Genomic DNA, 19,039 nt, shown 5'->3' on the forward strand with positions numbered 1-19,039 from the left:
AAAGAAAAGTCAGGCATCCTGGGGATGTGCCTGGTCTGTTCCTGCCCACAGCTGCAGGGCGTGGGGTGGGGGCAGCAAGCCTTGGGCAGACCTATGGACCCTCTGTAAAGGAGGGTCCGGGGCCTGGAGCCACAGAGGAGGGTGGTGGGAAACAGCCTGGGAGATGAGGAGGCTGTGAGCTTAGGGCTGGGCCCTCCTCTCGTCACCCCAAACTACCCCATGTGTCCATCTTTTATATGTTGGATCCCCACTTATGATCTGGTTCTCATGTGGAGTCCTCTGCTGAAAACAGTTTCAAACATCCCTGGGTTAGAAGTCATCTAAGATTTCTTCTCACTCGCTTATATAGTGACCTCTATAATGTGCCTCACTATCTCCATTTCAATACAGTAACTCTAATCTCATTGTTTTTACTGAGCCCTTACCTCTCAAGAAGGAAATGGCCACCCACTCCAGTATTCTTGCCTGGAGAATCCCATGGACAGAGGAGCCTGGCGGGCTGCAGTCATGGGGTTGCAAAGAGTCAGACACGCCTGAGCAACTACCATTACCTCTCAGACGTGGACCTTAGTCAATGTCGCTGTCTTTCTGACTTATTCCACCCAGTATGATCATCTCTAGGTCCATCCATGTTGCTGCAAATGGCATTTTTCATTTCTTTGTATGGCTGAGTGATATTCCATTATATACACACACCCCATCTTTAAAAACTATATATTTATTTACTTATTTGGCTGCACTGGGTCTTGGCTGCAGCCCACAGGATCTTCTGTCTCTGTTGCAGCATGCGGGATCTTCAGTTGTGGCATATGAGATTTAGTTCCCTGATTAGGCACAGAACCCTGCATTGGAAGCGGGGTGTCTTAGCCCCTGGACCAGGGAAGTCCCATCTTTTTTCTTTAAGTTGAAAACAATTTTTATTATCTCACAGTTTCTGTGGTTCAGGAATCTGGGTACAGCTTAGTAGTCTTATGTCAACACATCTTCTTTATCTGGTCATCTGTCAATGGACATTTAGGTTGCTTCCTGTCTTGGCTGTTGTCAATAGTGCTGCTATGATCACTGGCCTGATACTGTTTTAATCCCTAGCTCTTAGGCTCCATAGATCAAGCTGGGTCTTGTTCAAAAGTTGTTTCTAGCCATCCAGCAGACGTTAGTTCTCCTTTGGCTGTGCTGGGTCTTTGTTGCTGAGTAGGCTTTTCTCTAGATGTGACGTGCGGGCTTTTCATTGCGGTGGCTTCTCTTGTTGCAGAGCACAGGCTCTAGGGCATGTGGGCTTCAGTAGTTGTGGCTCATGGCCGCAGAAGTTGTGGTGCACGGGCTTAGTTGCGGCGTGGCATGGGATCTTCCCAGACCAGGAATCGAACCCGTGTCTCCTGCATTAGCAGGCTGATTCTTTACCACTGAGCCATCAGGGAAGCTCCCTCTTCACCATTATTTTACTTTACTTCCCTCCTTTTTCCCTTGGAGTATTTAGGTTTCAATTAATCATATTATTCATTTCATGGCATTTATCATAATAGGTCTGCTTCAAATCCCTCCTTTAAAAAAATTATTTACTAATTGATTTCCCCCTTTTATCTCATAACCCATTCTTATTCACCTCCTTCTACAATAGGGAAACATTTTTGATGTGTTTGATATGTAGTATGGTATTTGAATGTGTTCTTACAAAAAATATATTTTTATCTTTGTGCGATATTTTTCCAGTACATTTTTTGTATTATGTTTTATATTTTTCATCTTTAGAAGTTCCATTGGGTCTTTTTTTGTCTTCTATTTCTCTTTTATGTCCTTGTTTTCCTTTGCCTTCTACTGAGTATACTGATATTTTTAAATTGGAGTATAGTTGCTTTACACTGCTGTGTCAGTTTCTGCTGTGCATCAAAATGAATCAGCCATATGTATACACATGAGTGAAAAGCGAAAGTGTTAGTCTCTCAGTCGTGTCTGACTCTTTGCGACCCCATGAACTGTAGCCTCTGTCCATGGAGTTCTCCAGGCAAGAATACTGGAGTAGGCAGCCATTCCTTTCTCTTGAGGTTCTTTTCCACCCAGGGACCAACCCAGGTTTCCCACATTGCAGGCAGATTCTTTACCATCTGAGCCACCAGGGAAGCCCATGTCCCCCACCTTTTTAAAAAAATTTCTTCCTCATTTAGGTCACCTCAGAGCACAGAGCAGAATTCCCTGTGCTATACAGTAGGTTCTCAATAGTTATCTATTTTATACATAGTAGTGTACATATGTCAAGTCCAATCTCCCAACTCAGCCCACCCCTCCTTTCCCCTTGGTATCCATATATTTGCTCTCTATGCCTGTGTCTCTATTTCTGCTTTCAAGTAAGGTCATCTATACCATTTTTCTAGACTTACTGATAGTATTTAAAATAGCTGCTTTAAGATCCTTGTCAGCTAATTCCCTTATATCTGTCCTTTGTGGATCTAGTTTGACAGGCACTTTTTCTCATTTTGAGTCATACCTTCTTGCTTCTTTACATAAAAAAAATAGACTATTTTTTAGAGACGTTTTAGGTTTCATTGTCATTGGAGACAAGAGAGAATTGTTTGATTTTGTGATGGCATATCTGAAAAACCAAGCAATATTACCATCTCGGTTATAAGGGACAGTTAAAGGCATGGGAGGAGGAACAGGAAATGATGTTTTTACCATGTGGAAGCTTAATGAATCCAGGGTGAAACAAAAATATGCTAAAAGTCATCACACTTAAATGCAATTAATTCTATTACTTGGGGCTCTGACTGTATTCATCAGTATAAGCCATGGAAGTGTGGCAGCAAGGCTGACCAAATGAATTTTGATAAATTGGGCTTGAACTCTGCACTGATTTCTCTTATAAAATTGGAGCCACATTTCCACATGGCGGTGCAGAGGAGAGAACTGGTGGGAAGTCTTCATGGCCAGTCCTGAAACAGAGTCCATGTTTTAACCACACCATCAGGACAGGGTCCCCAGCTGGTCAGAAGTGAAGCTGTGCTCCTTGAAGGCAGGATGGTCTTATGTCTTTGTGTAAGCATCAGAGCCACTGCCTGGTTTACCACAGGGGCTTTACATTTGTCACTGAATGAGCGCCAAATGGCTAAGTGAAGAGACATAGTAATTAATACCAGGAGTGTCGTGTGGTGTAATATACCTCAGGAACTCTATCGACCTTTCCTGACTCTGAGATCTTGTCCATCTTTGTCCAAGCATTGCTGTGTGAATGTGCATGGAGGTGCGTGCACAAGCACACGCACACCCCACAGTGGTTTTTCTTTTATGAGGGATTCAGCTCCCAAATTATCAATGAAAATCTCAGGTACAAAGTTACCTGAGACTCACATCAAATTGTGAGTCATCAGGACTGACAGTCTGCAGAAGTGAGGCTAAAGAAAACTCATTTCAACACAAATTTAATGAGCATCTACTCTGGCTAGCACTGTGCTGGGGATGAAGAAATGCAAGAAAAGTATTTGATCTGAGCCCTACTCTAGGGCAATTTGTAATCTAGCTGACAAGATAGGACAAGTATATGAGATCACAGAGAGCTTCATGCAGTGATCAGATGTGTGGCATTGGTGGCTGGAATTAAGTGAAAGCACAGGGAGGAGGATGAGTGGGCATGGAGTAATCGGTGAAGACTTCACAAAGGAAAACACATTGAGGACAACACGTTGCTGGGATGTGTAGTGAAGTTACAATGGTTAGTGAAGTTGTCGTGAAGGCTTGTGGTTAACACTGGGAGGCTCTGAGATCAGAGATACAGGGGTTTAAATCTTGCCATGGCTTTTTTCTTGCTGCCATGTGATCTCAACCACTCTAAACTTCAGGTTTTTCCTCTTCAAAGGTGGAATAATCACAAGGTTGTGGAGGGGATTAAGTGAGATTATGCCTGGGCAGTGCTTGGCACCATTCCTGGCACCTAAAAGGATGATGATGCCATCAACTGGCAAGGAAGCTAGCCAAGAATGGAAGACAAGCTCAGTTGGGGATGTGCTCAGTGACAGCAAGGTCTCCATGTAGGCTCAAGTTTCAAATTTAGGAGTCATTGGCACAGAGTGAGAGATGAAGCCACAACAGAAGCCCTTTGCTGGGGGACAGAGAAAGCAGGACAGAGAGGGAAAAACCCCGTGAAACATGTACGTGCATGACTGTGCAGGTCTGAACACTGCTTCCTTTGCGTGACACTGAAGCTGAAGACTTGCCTCCTCCCAGAGTAGAGAACCATTCGTGTCCCTCTGTTGCCTCACTGTGACAGCTATTGTCCCCTATCCCAGTCCTCTCATGAGGCATGATGAGGAAATGGTGAGAATGGATTAGTGCAGACCCATTACCACTCAAAGCTTATGCTCTGTGGAAAGTCAAGCTTGGTATCCACAGCACAGCACACAGCCTTCAGTTGGAAATTGTCAAAATGGACAGAAGAGTTGAGACATTCATTCACTCTTCCAGCAAAGATGCACCCACGTTTCTGCAGAACAGGCCTGCCTTGTATTGTTAATGGTTATATAATGATAAAGATGACTATCACACAATCCCTGCCCTCAGGAGGAGACTCATAAACAAATCGTTAAATGCCATATACCATGTGTAGTAGAGAACTCAGAGTGCCATGAGACCACTGACCTGTGCTTGGGTAGGAAAGTACCTATCTGGCCATGTCTAGCAGCAGCTGACACCACCACTGACACTTCATGAATTTAGCAGTCAGGGTGAAGAACGGAGGCTTGCTCCCTGCTCCCTCTGACCACCCCTCTTTGGCATGTGCTCTTATTACCATTAAGTGTTATCCACCCTCCTGACTGTAATCTTAGCATTAATGTGCCCACGGTAATGCTCTTGAGTCACGCTCTTGCCTCATATGCTCTTGCCTCACTGCTGTCTCATGTTCCTTCAGTGGCAGCTTTTCCCACCTTCATTCTACTCTCTAGGGTGGTCCTGTGTCACCTCCACCTACAATTCACTGTCAGCTGTGCTCACTCCCCACCCTTGTTCCTTGGCCCTGTGCAGACCTGCCACTCCAGGCAAGTGCATGGCTCTCCTTTGGGCTTCTCTCCTCCCCTTCCTGGGCTGCATCCAGGAATGTATCCCCCCCACCCCAGCCTGGAGAGGCTTTGTGCCAAAGAAGGACCCTAAACTAAAATCTGCAAGCAATTAAATGCTTATTATAAATAAGTATCTAAACTGAAAATTCTAAACATTTTTAAATGATAGTGGTATTTTTGAAGAACTATTAGAAATATCTATATTTTTTGACTCAGTCATTTTACCTCTTGGAATCTGTCTCAAGGGGGAAAAACAGAAATTGATCTACAGAGATGTCCATCACAGCATTAATTACAATAGGGGAAAAATTAGAAACCAAGCAAATGTCTAAAAATAACCTCTGCTAAAGTTTAAAAAAGTATATGAACCAATAACAATACAGTGGGTTCATATATTTTTTTTAACTTTAATGCTGTGATGGACATCTCTGTAGATCAATTTCTGTTTTCCCACCTTGAGACAGATTCTAAGAGGTATAGCAATACCAGTCTTCCCTGGTGGCTCAGATGGTAAAGAATTCGCCTGCAATGCAGGAGCCACGGGAGACCTGGGTTCGATCACTGGGTTGGGAAGATCTGGAGAAGGGAATGGCAACCCACTCCAGTATTCTTGCCTGTAGAATTCCATGGACAGAGAAGCCTGGCAGGCCACAGTTCATGAGGTCTCAAAGAGTCAGACATGACTGAGTGACTCACTTCACTTCATAACAATACCAAAAAAATGGGAGAGGGAGATTGAAATGCTTTTCTTTATAGAAGAATGCCAGCTAATACACATGGAAAAAATGATACTGTTAGAATATAACCATTTTGGTACCACCATGGAGAAGAGAATGGCTACCCACTCCAGTATTCTTGCCTGGAGAATACCATGGACAGAGGAGCCTGGTGGGCTACAGTCCACGGGGTCGCAAAGAGTTGGACACAACTGATTGTGTGTTGGACACATAATCAAGGTTGAGCATAGCATTAATTCAGGCAAAGATTATCAGGAATGCTAAAATTACTTGGTGAAAGATTTTTAGGGAGCAATATATTTCATGCTAGTTATTTAATGACAAGAAAAATCATAAAGACAGTATTCTACCTTCTTTTAAGAATTTCTCCATTAGGCATAGAGTCTCACTTTTCTAGCCTTTGTTACAGCCTCCTTGACTTCCTGGCTGTATCTATAAATACGTTCCATAATGAGCTTCCAAGACAGTACAACCACACAGAAGGGGAAATCCAAGCAGCAGAGCCCTTTGCCTAAGAATCTGATGGTCTTAATCTTTACCCCAGGAGGGAAAAAATTTCAGCTATTTGGTTTGAAGATAGAGATTTATGGCCAGGAGGGAAGTGAGACAAGTCAGGCTACTGAGTTTTGCCAAGGGACCTGCCTCTGCCACCTTGCTGGCTAGGGCAGGGAAACCCAAAACTTGCTAGACCCTCTGTTGGCCCTAGGAGAGCTTGTTTGAGAAAGCAGACAAGCTCTCACCTTTGTGCGGAGCCTTAGGGAGAGGAGCTCAGGAGGGTGGGGAGGGAGGTCGGACGGGTCACCAACCTGGTGCCCCAGACAGCTCCTGCCTGCCAAGTGTATGATTTCCCTGAGTCGAGAGCGCTAAGCCCAGGAATCCATGGCCCACAGGAGATTTCTGCCCTTTCTACAGTGATGAGGTGTCTGGGGATCCCCACCCGAGTGATCACCAACTTCAACTCTGGCCACGACACAGACGGAAACCTGATCATTGATGAGTATTATGACAACACAGGCAGGATTTTGGAGAATAAGAAGAAGGACAGTGTCTGGTGAGAGACATCTCTTCCTGGGGCAAACTGCATGAGCCTGCTACCCTCCCATGCACCCCCCCCCATTTAACCAGCCCTGAGCCTTGGTATCCCCAACCCTAAGGCTGAGAAGCAGCTAAACAGAAATACAACCATCTTCTGAGTTTAATATATCACATCACAGGAGCTCTCTGCCCTGAGGGAGTTTTCCTCTTTTTCACCTCCTTCATTTAATACTCAACCTGTGGCTCTGATCACAGATGGCCTGAAGTCTCACCTCTGGATACAAAGGTGAGGCGTGACTGCCTCTGTGAGTGGACAGCAGACACAAGAAAGGGCTACGAGAGTCTTTTGAGAGAGAGTGAAGGGTTTCCATTGGCTCTGGAACCTTCACTCTTTACAAAGAGAGGGAAGCTCCTTTCTGGGCAAGCTAAGGCTCACAGGAGGAAGGGTGGTCACCTGCCTCCCACAGAGGTGCACAGGCCTGCAGCACCCTGACTTTCTATCTAGCTGTCCATCACTCATCGTCCCCTGCCTTACTCCAGAAAGAACTCGAGCACCACCGACTCTCCCTCAGCTTCACCTGACACCCACTCCTCTGGCTTCTGCCTCAGGAATTTCCATGTCTGGAATGAATGCTGGATGGCACGGAACGACCTCCCACCTGGATTCGGAGGCTGGCAGGTGCTGGACGCTACACCTCAGGAGACAAGCAATGGTGAGACTCTCAGGAGGACAGGCAGAGCCCAGCGCCACAGAAACAGCCCCCACCCCCACTCAGCCCTGCAGCCACAGCCCACCGAGGCCCCTCTGTTCCCTGTCAGGCCTCTACTGCTGCGGCCCTGCCTCTGTCAGAGCCATCAAAGAAGGAGAGGTGGATCTGAACTACGACACAGCCTTCGCCTTTTCCATGGTGAATGCTGACTGTATGGCCTGGCTGGTCTTTGGAGGGAAGGAGCAGAAACTTCACCAGGACACCAGTACTGTTGGTAATTTTATTAGCACCAAGAGCATCCAGAGTGATGAGCGGGATGACATCACGGAAAACTACAAGTATAGAGAAGGTATGACCAAGCCAGGCCCCTGCAGAATCCAAGTCCTGTAGGCACCTTCCCCAAGACCCCAGGGAACCTCTCTGCCAGCTGGGACAGTCCTCTGCAGTAGGGGATCCGGAACCCAGGCCCACTGTCTCCTCAGCCCTTCAGGTTTAAGGGCCTAGTTGGAGTCCCCATTGCCTCGCTTTCTCATGTCCCTCCCCACCCCACTCCACACAGGCAGTGAGCACCCTCCGCAAGATATTCACTTGCATTGCAGGGCCATCGACAGCCATCATATAGCTATAGTATATGACCTCCTTGCCCCTGCCTTCCTGGCCCCTGCCTTCCTGAAAGATCAACCTGAAGAGGGCAGGAGATTGAGTAAACTCTTTCCTACTAATTAATTTTATTAATTTCATATAATTTATTGTTTATTCGTTTTATTGGGTGTTTGGAGGACAGGCCAGACCACAGCTAGCACCGCAGCTGATCTAAGGCCAAATGTTCACTCCCACACCCACACCGTGCAGAGGATGGTTCTGAGAAATGGGATCCCTGGCAGGGTCTTCTGACCCAAGCCAGTGGGGCAAGGGGCATCTATGTCAGTCAGCTGTGGACTGATTCCTGGAAACTAAGACCAACCACCAGTTTCGACTACTAGGGAGCCAAGCAAAAATATTCAGTCTAAGAGGGCCAGAAGCAGGGAGAGGGGCAGGATTTGAGCAAGAGTGAATCAGGACTGTGTGGGCTGGTGGCGGGAGCACCTGAGATTCCTGGAAGTGCCATAAAGTGCGTGTTTGTGTTTGTCTATGTGGGCCTTTAGGGCCAACACAGAGAAGGCCCAGAGTCCAAGCCTAAGAGATGGCATTGAACACATCCAGGGTACTGGCAATCCATCTCTCCACCTCAATTCTCTCTGTGGCTATCTTCACTGGGGATCACTTGGAGGACAAGTGGTTTATCAGTGAGGAGATTTAAAAGCTACAGGAAGGAAGGAGAATGAGCAAGTGAGATGAGGAAGGGGAGCAAGCTGATACTGGGAGCCTTGTCAGGCCTGTTAGCACTGTGGGTGGGTGGCTGGGGCTCATCCTGCTGGGGTCCCTGCCAGTGGGGTGGCTGAGAAAATGTAGGATGAAGAATGCTGTGGTCTCACTGTGGCCAAATCATTTGTTGTTAATCTGAAATTCAAATTAAAGTGCCCTGTATTTTTATTTGCTAAATTTGGCAATCCTATCAGAGATTTAGTATAAAGTATAGAACAATACTGCAGATTTATCCCACTCAGGAGGCAAGGAGCCTAGGCTATTTATCCACCAACTCTTTTTGGTCAGGGGTTGAGGGCTGTTCTTGGGGGCGTAAATTTCCTAGGGCTTTCAGTCTGCTCCATGCACGAGGTGAGTCAGTTCTGGTGGCAGAGAAAGCCTCAGACGGAGAGTCTCAGGTGGTGGAAATTGAAATGAGGGCACTGGTGCTGTGCTCTGCCCTCCCAGGTTCTCTACAGGAGAGGCAGGTGTTTCTGAAGGCTCTTCAGAAGCTGAAGGCTGGAAGGTCCCCAGGTTCCCTCCGAACAGAATCACAACCTAGGTCCGTGCCACTGAGTGATAGTCCGCGGAGCCTGGCTACTCCTTCTCTCCAGCCCAGTGATGTTGTCCAGGTCTCCCTGAAATTCCAGCTGCTCGACTCGCCAGACATGGGCCAGGACATAAGGTTTGTCCTGCTGGCCCTCAACATGTCGCCCCAGTTCAAGGACCTCAGAGTGAACCTGAGTGCCCAGTCTCTGCTGCATGACGGCAGCCCCCTGCTCCCATTCTGGCAGGACACAGCCTTCATCACACTCTCTCCTGAAGAAGGTATGGGCTCTGGGTATGGGTGTGAACACAGAGTAGCTTATGGAAATGCCATAAGGGGGTCAAGCCAGCCAAGGGTTTGAGGGCAGATCCCTGTGAGAACTGTCTTTCTAGTGTCTCCTCCGGCACATAGTCCTCCTCCTTCCTTCCTTCCCTCTTCTTCCCTCTCCTCTACTCCTGTTTCTTTCCTTTAACCTCCTCCTTCTCCTCAATCCTTCCTTTACCACCTCAAGGAATATGGGCTGGGTTAGTGAGGAAAGCCTGGGATTTGAAGTCCTCCAGACCTCGGAGGAGGCAATGGCACCCCACTCCAGTACTCTTGCCTGCAAATTCCCATGGACAGAGGAGCCTGGTAGGCTGTAGTCCATGGCATTTCGAAGAGTTGGACACGACTGAGAGACTTCACTTTCACTTTTCACTTTCATGCGTTGGAGGAGGAAATGGCAACCCACTCCAGTGTTCTTGCCTGAAGAATCCCAGGGACGGGGGAGCCTGGTGGGCTGCTGTCTATGGGGTCACAGAGTCGGACATGACTGAAGTGACTTAGCAGCAGCAGCAGACCTTGGTTAGAGCCTCAGTGCACCCACATACTAGTAGAATAACCCTGGGCAAGCCATTTCACCTCTCAGCCCCTCCAACAGAAAATTGAGTACCTGCTTCATTGGGGGCTCAGTAAGGTCGGCCTCTCCTCTGCATAGTAGGGTCCCAGATCCACCCAGGCCCAGCTGATTTCTCTAGCGAGTCTCACCTCATCCTGTGTTCTCTCCCTAGCAAAGACCTATCCCTGCAAAATCACCTATTCCCAGTACAGCCAGTACCTGTCCACAGACAAGCTGATCCGCATCAGTGCCCTGGGTGAAGAGAAGAACAGTCCTGAAAAGATCCTGGTGAAGAAGATCATCACCTTAGCCTATCCCAGCATCGTGATTAATGTAGGCAAGAGCCCTGCATGTGGCCTGGGGGCTCCTTGGGACTGACTGAGGATGGAGGATAGAGACCACTGAGAGCTTGCTCAGGAGAGCAGCCCCTCCTTCCCCCTGCCTCTTCTGGTGCCTCCAGGAACCTCCCCACCAGGAGCAGGTTTATCAGAAAACACTGGATGAGGTCTCCATCCTCTTGTACCCTGAGAGGTCTTATGGGTGCATCTTGAGCAACTGCCATGGGGAGGTTGGGGAAAGACCCCTCTGTTGTGTCTCCTCCCGCTGTTGGCCTTCCCCAGGGTCAACAAGAAGAAACTTGGGCGCAAATGGGAGGATCCTGAGTGGGGGAAGAGCGCTGCCTGAACAAAGGTCAGCTCAGGTTTGATGTGCTATTTCCTGGCTGTGGATCCTTAGACAAGCCCTGGGCTTCTGCATCTTGAACTGTCAATGACGGGCTTAGACTAGATGGCCTCCAAGGACTCCTCTTTCTCTGACATTCTGGTGGGGAGACTTCACAGGGCTCTTCCTGCCAGTGCTGTTTCCCCAAGGCCAAGCATCCCCCTAGATCCTGCCAAGTGAGCCTGGGGTTCCCCCTGGTGGGGTGCATCTGGCAAGCCCAGCCACTGGAATCTATTTTAGGGAGGGTTTCCAAAGGTGCCTCCAAGTTTCCTGAGGCTACTTCCTTCTCTCTAAGCCCTGAATGATCCACTGGTCTTGACTCACACTGGTGTGAAAAGAAACTGAGCCAACTAAGATAAAAGGGTGAGAAGGGATGGAGTTAGACTCTGAAAAGAAAGAACAAAAACTGTCCCCAAATGATCCTACCCACTCAAATTATCCCTGAGAATCCTTTGGAGCTCTTGTTTATTTTACATTTCAATGAAATCCTTGCAGCAGAGGAAATATTACTGAAGACTCCCAAGTCATCAGATCTTTCCATACGATGGGTTGAGTAGAAATATTTTACACAAATGTCCATACATGTGTAAGTGAAGTAAAAGTTTCACATAACAATATCTTGCATGATAAACACTGATATTATATTCTATTTCATTTTAAAAAATTAATTTAATTATTTTAATTGGAGGCTAATTATTTTACAATATTGTGGTGGTTTTTGCCATACATCAACATGAATCAGCCACAGGTGCAAAACTGTCCCCCATCCCGAACCCCTCTCCTACCTCCCTCCCCATACTATCCCTCTGGGTTGTCCCAGAGCACTGGCTTTGAGTGCCCTGCTTCATGCATCCAACTTGCACTGGTCATCTAGTTTACATATGGTGATATACATGTTTCAATGCTATCCTCTCAAATTATCCCACCCTCACCCTCTCCCACATAGCCCAAAACTCTGTTCTTTACATCTGTGTCTCTTTCGCTGTCTTGTATATAGGGTCATGGTTATCATCTAAATTCTTTCTCTCTCTCTCTCTATGTATGTATGTGTATATATATATATATATATATATATATATATATACACACACACACACACGTTAATATACTGAACTGGTGTTTCTCTTTCTGACTTACTTCACTCTGTATAATAGGCTCCAATTTCATCCACCTCATTAGAATTGCTGGGATGTGGGTCATTGAAGATCTTGCTGTGATTTATGTCAGAGTGTTCTGCCTATGTTTCCCTCTAAGAGTATAGTTTCTGGTCTTACATTTAGATCTTTAATCCATTTTGAGTTTATCTTTGTGTATGGTGTTAAAAAGTGTTCTAGTTTCATTTTTTTACAGGTGGTTGACCAGTTTTCCCAGCACCACTTGTTAAAGAGATTATCTTTTCTCCATTGTATATTTTTGCCCCCTTTGCCAAAGATAAGGTGTCCATAGTTGCATGGATTTATCTCTGGGCTATTTTGTTCCATTGATTTTTATTTCTGTCTTTGTGCCAGTACCATACTGTATTGATGACTGTAGCTTTGCAATATAGTCTGAAGTCAGGAAAGTTGATTCCTCCAGTTCCATTCTTCTTTCTGGCTATTCGAGGTTTTTTGTGTTTCCATACAAATGGTGAAATTATTTGTTCTAGTTCTGTGAAAAATACCACTGGTAGCTTAATAGGGATTGCATTGAATCTATAGATTGCTTTGGGTAGTATACTCATTTTCATTATATTGATTCTTCCAATCAATGAACATGATATATTTCTCCATCTATTTGTGTCATCTTTGATTTCTTTCATAAGTGTTTTATAGTTTTCTATATATAGGTCTTTTGTTTCTTTAGGTAAATTTATTCCTAAGTATTTCATTCTTTTTGTTGCAATGGTGAATGGGATTGTTTCCTTAATTTCTTTCTGTTTTTTCATTGTTAGTGTATAGGAATGCAAGGGATTTCTGTGTATTAATTTTATATCCTGCAACTTTACTATATTCATTGATTAGCTCCAGTAATTTTCTGGTGGAATCTTTAGGGTTTTCTATGTAGAGGATCATGTCATCTGCAAACCGTGAGAGTTTTACTTCTTCTTTTCCAATCTGGATTCCTTTTATTTATTTTTCTTCTCTGATTGCTGTGGCTAAGACTTCCAAAACTATGTTGAATAGTAGTGGTCAGAGTGGGCACCCTTGTCTTGTTTCTGATTTTAGAGGAAATGCTTTCAATGTTTTGCCATTGAGGAAAATGTTTGCTGTGGGTTTGTCATATATGGCTTTTATTATGTTGCAGTATGTTCCTTCTATGCCTGCTTTCTGGAGGGTTTTTATCATAAAAGGGTGTTGAATTTTGTCAAAGGCTTTCTCTGCACCTATTGAGATAATCATATGGTTTTTATCTTTCAATTTGTTATTATGGTGTATCACATTGATTTGCATATATTGAAGAATCCTTGCATCTCTGGGATAAAGCCCAATTGGTCATGATGTATGATCTTTTTAATATGTTGTTGGATTCTGTTTGCTAGAATTTTGTTGAGGATTTTTGCATCTATGTTTGTCAGTGATATTGGCCTATAGTTTTCTTTTTTGGTGGCATCTTTGTCTGGTTTTGATATTAGGGTGATGTTGGCCTCTTAGAATGAGTTTGGGAGTTTGCCTTCCTCTGCTATTTTCTGGAAGAGGTTGAGTAGGATAGGTGTTAGCTCTTCTCTAAATTTTTGGTAGAATTCACCTGTGAAGCCATCTGGTTGTGGGCTTTTGTTTGTTGGCATATTTTTTATTAAAGTTTCGATTTCCGTGCTTGTGATGGGTCTGTTAAGATTTTCTATTTCTTCCTGGTTCAGTTTTTGAAGGTCATACTTTTATAAGAATTTGTCCATTTCTTCCAAGTTGCCCATTTTATTGGCATATAATTGCTCATAGTAGTCTCTTATGATCTTTTGTATTTCTGTTGTGATTTCTCCAGTTTCATTTCTAATTTTATTGATTTGATTCTTCTCCCTTTTTTACTTGATGAGTCTGGCTAACAGTTTGTCTATTATATTTATCGTCTCAAAGAACTAGCTTTTAGTTTTGTTGATTTTGTTATAGTCTCCTTTGTTTCTTTTTAATTTATTTCTGTTCTGATTTTTATTTCTTTCCTTTTACTAACTTTGGGGTTCTTCTGTTCTTCTTTTTTTAGTTGCTTAAGTGTAAAGTTAGGTTGTTTATTTGATGCTTCTCTTGTTTCTTGAGGTAGGCTTGTATGGCTATGAACCTCCTTCTTAGCACTGCTTTTACTGAATATCATAAGTTTTGGATTGTTGTATTTTCATTTTCATTTGTTTCTATGCATATTTTGATTTTCTTTTTGATTTCTTCCATGATCTGTTGGTTATTCAGAAGCGTTTGTTTAGCCTCCATATGTTTGTGTTTTTAGTAATTTTTTTCCTGTGGTTGACATGTAATCTTACCACATTGTGATCAGAAAAGATGCTTGAAATGATTTCAATTTTTAAAAATTTACCAAGGCTAGATTTAGGGCCCAGGATGTGATCTATCCTGGAGAATGTTCTGTGTGCACTTAAGAAAAAGGTGAAATCTATTGTTTTGGGGTGAAATTCCCTGTAGATATAAATTAGGTCTAACTGGTTCATTGTATCATTTAAAGCTTGTGTTTCCTTGCTAATTTTCTGTTTGGTTGATCTATTCATAGGAGTGGGGTATTAAAGTCCCCCACTATAATTGTGTTACTGTTAATTTCCCCTTTCATACTTGTTAGCATTTGCCTTATGTATTGAGATGCTCCTAGGTTGGGTACATATTTAATTGTTATATCTTCTTCTTGGATTGATCCTTTGATCATTATGTAGTGTCCTTCTTTGTCTCTTATCACAGTCTTTATTTCAAAGTCTATTTTATCTGATATGAGTACTGCTACTCCTGCTTTCTTTTGGTCTCTATTTGCATGAAATATCTTTTTCCAGCCCCTCACTTTCAGTCTGTATGTGTCCCTAGGTTTGAGGTGGGTCTCTTGTAGACAGCATATATAGGGGTCTTGTTTTTGTATCCATTCGGCCAGTCTTTATCTTTTGGTTGGAGCATTTAACCCATTTACATTTAAGGTAATTATTGATAAATATGATCCCATTACCATTTACTTTGTTGTTTTGGATTCATTTTTATAAACCTTTTCTGTGTTTCCTATCTAGAGATCTTTTAGCCTTTGTTCAAGAGCTGGTTTGGTAGTGCTGATCTATTTCATTTTTTTAAAAATGTTAATGACAATCCATTAAGTTGTCCATACTTGGAAAAACACAGGCCATGGAAATTTAGTTCTGTAGGTAGCAGATCTAGGGAATAGTGCCCTCCATAAATGTCTGATGAATTGGGGGATGAGACTAATTCTCCTCTCTGGATTTCCTTGTTCAGGTTTTAGGAGCAGCCATTGTGAACCAGCCGCTCTCTATACAGGTGGTATTTTCAAACCCCCTCTCGGAGCAGGTTGAAGACTGTGTGCTGACTGTGGAAGGAAGTGGTCTCTTCAGGAGACAGCAGAGAGTCCTGTGAGTCCTGGCAGTGCTCACTCTCCTTCCCATCTTATCCTCGGGGTGGAACTGTCCTTTGTTCTAGACATAGGGGAAGGGGAAGTCTGGCTTCTGAGTAGAAAGGGGCTCTGAGGTTATCATAATCCCATGGTTTTCTGACAGTCTGTTTTCTCTGCTGCAGCATTGGAGTCCTCAAACCCCATCACAGAGCCAGTCTCACTCTGGAGACTATCCCCTTCAAGAGTGGCCAAAGGCAAATCCAAGCGAATCTGAGGAGCAACAAATTTAAGGACATCAAGGGTTACACGAATGTCTATATTGGGTTATAAATTCTGGGACAAGAAGCTGGATGTGTAGATGTTAGGCTTTAGGCAAAGAGCAAGTTCAAATGCAAGCTGTGCCATTTCCCACACAAACAGAGGCTTCTCTTGGCTCTGACGTGAGCAGCAGAGGAGAAAATGGCAATGGATAGCCCCCTGGGCCATTTGCTTTGCTCCCCGGGGACTCTGCTCAGGGCCCAGGGATTCCACGGTGTCCTATCCAGAATTGTGAGACTGGCCGTGCAGTCCAGAATTGCAGACTTGATTTAATGACCCCCAGATGTCCAGAAAAGAAGAAGACTGGCTGAGCAGCTGTCCCTTTGTCATTGCAATGGCTACTTCCTTAGTACCAATAAACTTCAGCTCTCATTCTCATCTTTGTGTCCAGACACCCATTACTTCCCCGACAGCAGCTCCACCTGTCCCCTGGATGCTGGGAGTGAGTGTCCTCCTGTGTTACTACTTGAGCCCACTCACTCATTCAAAAAACATTTACCAAGGAGTTTGGGATGGACGTGTACCCACTGCTATATTTAAAATGGATAACCAACAAGGTCCTACACGGAACTCTGCTCAGTGTTCTGTGGCAGCCTAGATGCGAGGGGAGTTTGGGGGGAGAATGGATACATGTACATGTATGGCTGAATTGCTTCACTGTTCACCTGAAACTATTACAACACTGTTAATTGGCTATACCCTAATACAAAATAAAGAGTTCAAAAACAAAAAGAGAGAGAATAAAGAAACATTCACTGAGTGGTTGGTATGTGCCAGGCACTGTTCTAAGTGTAGAAGTGCATGCATGCTCAGTCGCTCTGTTGTGTCCTACTCTTTGTGACTCTATGGACTGTAGAGGATGAGGCAGTAAATAAAGCAAAGTCCCTGCCCCCTGAAGCTTCCATCGTGGGGGTGGGGAGACAGACAATCAATATATCAATAAAAAAAGAAGGCACATACAGATGGTTTATCATTCATGACTGAGTTAGGAAAACAAAAACCTTTGTAGATGTCTCTGCTGCTGCTGCGACTTGGTTGCTTCAGTTGTGCCCAACTCTGTGTGACCCTATGACTGCAGCCTGCCAGGCTCCTCTCTTCATGGGGATTCTCTTGGCAAGAGTACTAGGGTGGGTTGCCATGCCCTCCTCCAGGGGATCTTCCCCACCAGGGATCAAACCCGGGTCTCCTGCATTACAGGCAGATTCTTTATCACGTAGATGTCTCTACGTGCTACTATCTTTACATCTTAGAAAAAAGTCTGGGAGATCTCTCAATTGGGCATCCTTTGAATCCCTTCCCAAATCACATCTAAGAAGTCCCTCAATCTTAACTGTCCCAACCCCTTGGCTAAAAGTCCACTGGTGCGTTGTGGTACTGAATGGCCGAGTTCTGGAGAGAAAGCTGGCTAAATAACACAGTAAGGTAGATTTTAGGTAGGGAGTGAAGTATCTCAGACTTTTCTATTGGTTGCTGCTGGCGTTTATGGTCCTACTGAGCACAAAGCAACTGCGATCATTGTTTCCCCTGGCTCATGCCAGCTTTCTCACAGCAATGCAGGAAGTTCTGTGTGGAGAAAGGCATGATGCACCGGCCCTCTAGGCACTGGCTACGTGACTGAGGCAGCTGCTTAGGGCATATATTAAATGCACGCATTAAATCAAAAAGTTAAATACTTTTATTATATATGAACAAAAGGGTAAGTGCAGTTAATCAGAGGGAGAGGAAGGGGTGTGGTGGGAATTGCAGAGTAGGTTGATAGTCCTCTTAAAGAGAGGGCTGAGAATCAGGAGGATTCTGGCAGCATGGAGCTGGAGGTAGCCTATAATTATTTCATTCTATAATTATGATCTGACAGTCATGAAAAATGGTTTAAGGAAAACATCATGGAGGGGGGCATCCTACAGAGGCAGTGACCCCTGAAGGACTTGGAGTGTTTCTGCTACTGCACTCTCAGACTCTTTCACAAACCCTGATTTTAACACCATTTTCATTTACTCTTTTCATTAGCAAGTATCCACTGAGTTTCTAATAGGGGCCAGGCCCTGAGTTAGTCACCTAGGACAAAAGAAGGACCAAGAACTGCCCTTGTGGAGCTCAAATTAAGCATGTTGAGAATGAAAAATAAACAGGAGGGGACTTCCCTGGCAGTCCAATGGTCAAGATCTCATCTTCCAATGCAGGGGGTGTGGGTTTGATCCCTGGTCAGGAAGCTAAGATCCCACATGCCTCAGCCAAAAAGAAAAAAAAAAAAACAAAACATAAAAAACAGAAGGAATACATAACAAATTCAATGAAGACTTAAAAAAATTTAGTAAGTAGGAAATTATTATACAGTGTGGTGAGAATCACCATCAGGGTGAGTATAGGGTATTGTGGGAGCATAGGAAGGACTAGTCCAGTCTTAGGACTGTGGATCAAGGAAGACTTCCTGGAGGGAGTGGCATTTAACCTGAGCACTAAAAGGTCAGGAATTAGCCAAACAGGGGCTTCCCTGGTAGCTCAGCTGGTAAAGAATCCGCTTGCAATGCAGGAGACCCCAGTTTGATCCCTGGGTTGGGAAGATCCCCTGGAGAAGAGATTGGCTACCTTCCAGTATTCTTGCCTGGAGAATTCCATGGACAGAGGAGCCTGGCATGCCACAGTCCACAGGGTCACAGAGTTGGACATGACTGAGTGACTTTCATTCATTAGCCAAACAGATTCAGCATTGAAGGGGGTGGGACTGGAGTAAAGCAGTCAGGAATTGCATGTCACTGAGATGGCTAGAGATCAGAGCAGGAGGGAGCAAGTTGCAGGAAAAAATGTGGCAATAGCCAGGGAGTCAAAAGTTTCAGGTGGCAGCCTAAGGAATTTGGACCATGATCATTTTCAGGCACGTTTCCTCCACACCTCAATTCATAGTCACTGCCTGTGATGTCAGTCCTTAAAGTAAGCAGACTTCAGGTGATTTGAGAAGCACTTAAAGGACAAATAGTTCTCCATCCTCGTCTGTCATAGGACCTTACAATTTCCTTCAGAGCCACTCTTTGGAGTTAAGGCCTTCCTTGAATGTCAAGGTTGTCTTTAATCCACTCATTTAATATTTACTGAGTACCTATGTGTAGAATATTTTAGGTCCAGAGGATAGAGCAGTAAACAAGGCAAATAAGGTCTTCCTGGATCCATTCCCAACTCACAACCCCAATGGA

General features: G+C 44.6%; 1 protein-coding gene and 1 long non-coding RNA gene across 9 annotated transcripts in view; one reads left to right on the plus strand and one right to left on the minus strand.

Moving 5' to 3' along the window:
* TGM5 (transglutaminase 5) overlaps positions 1–16,229 on the plus strand; it is a 35,312-nt gene extending 19,083 nt beyond the window's left edge. For 4 of the 7 annotated variants that reach the window (XM_086363355.1, XM_086363357.1, XM_086363356.1 and 1 more), the window contains 7 exons: positions 6,695–6,833; positions 7,427–7,530; positions 7,637–7,876; positions 9,340–9,699; positions 10,468–10,628; positions 15,419–15,552; positions 15,716–16,229. In XM_086363355.1, the coding sequence (XP_086219481.1) occupies positions 6,695–6,833; positions 7,427–7,530; positions 7,637–7,876; positions 9,340–9,699; positions 10,468–10,628; positions 15,419–15,552; positions 15,716–15,863 (1,286 nt within the window). In that variant the 3' untranslated portion in view covers positions 15,864–16,229. Of the gene's footprint in view, positions 1–6,694; positions 6,834–7,426; positions 7,531–7,636; positions 7,877–9,339; positions 9,700–10,467; positions 10,986–15,418; positions 15,553–15,715 lie in introns of all 7 variants that reach the window. The other 3 variants (XM_086363358.1, XM_086363360.1, XR_015149488.1) reach the window with 2 other exon arrangements.
* The window catches only part of LOC147349165 (uncharacterized), a 50,301-nt gene that overhangs the window by 582 nt on the left and 30,680 nt on the right, over positions 1–19,039 (minus strand). The gene's annotated exons all lie outside the window — the stretch shown is intronic.

The sequence above is a fragment of the Bos grunniens genome, chromosome 21 (assembly GCF_055505025.1).
Source record: "Bos grunniens cultivar Pamir isolate PY7600 chromosome 21, Bosgru_T2T1.0, whole genome shotgun sequence".
Classification (NCBI taxonomy): Eukaryota; Metazoa; Chordata; class Mammalia; order Artiodactyla; family Bovidae; genus Bos; species Bos grunniens.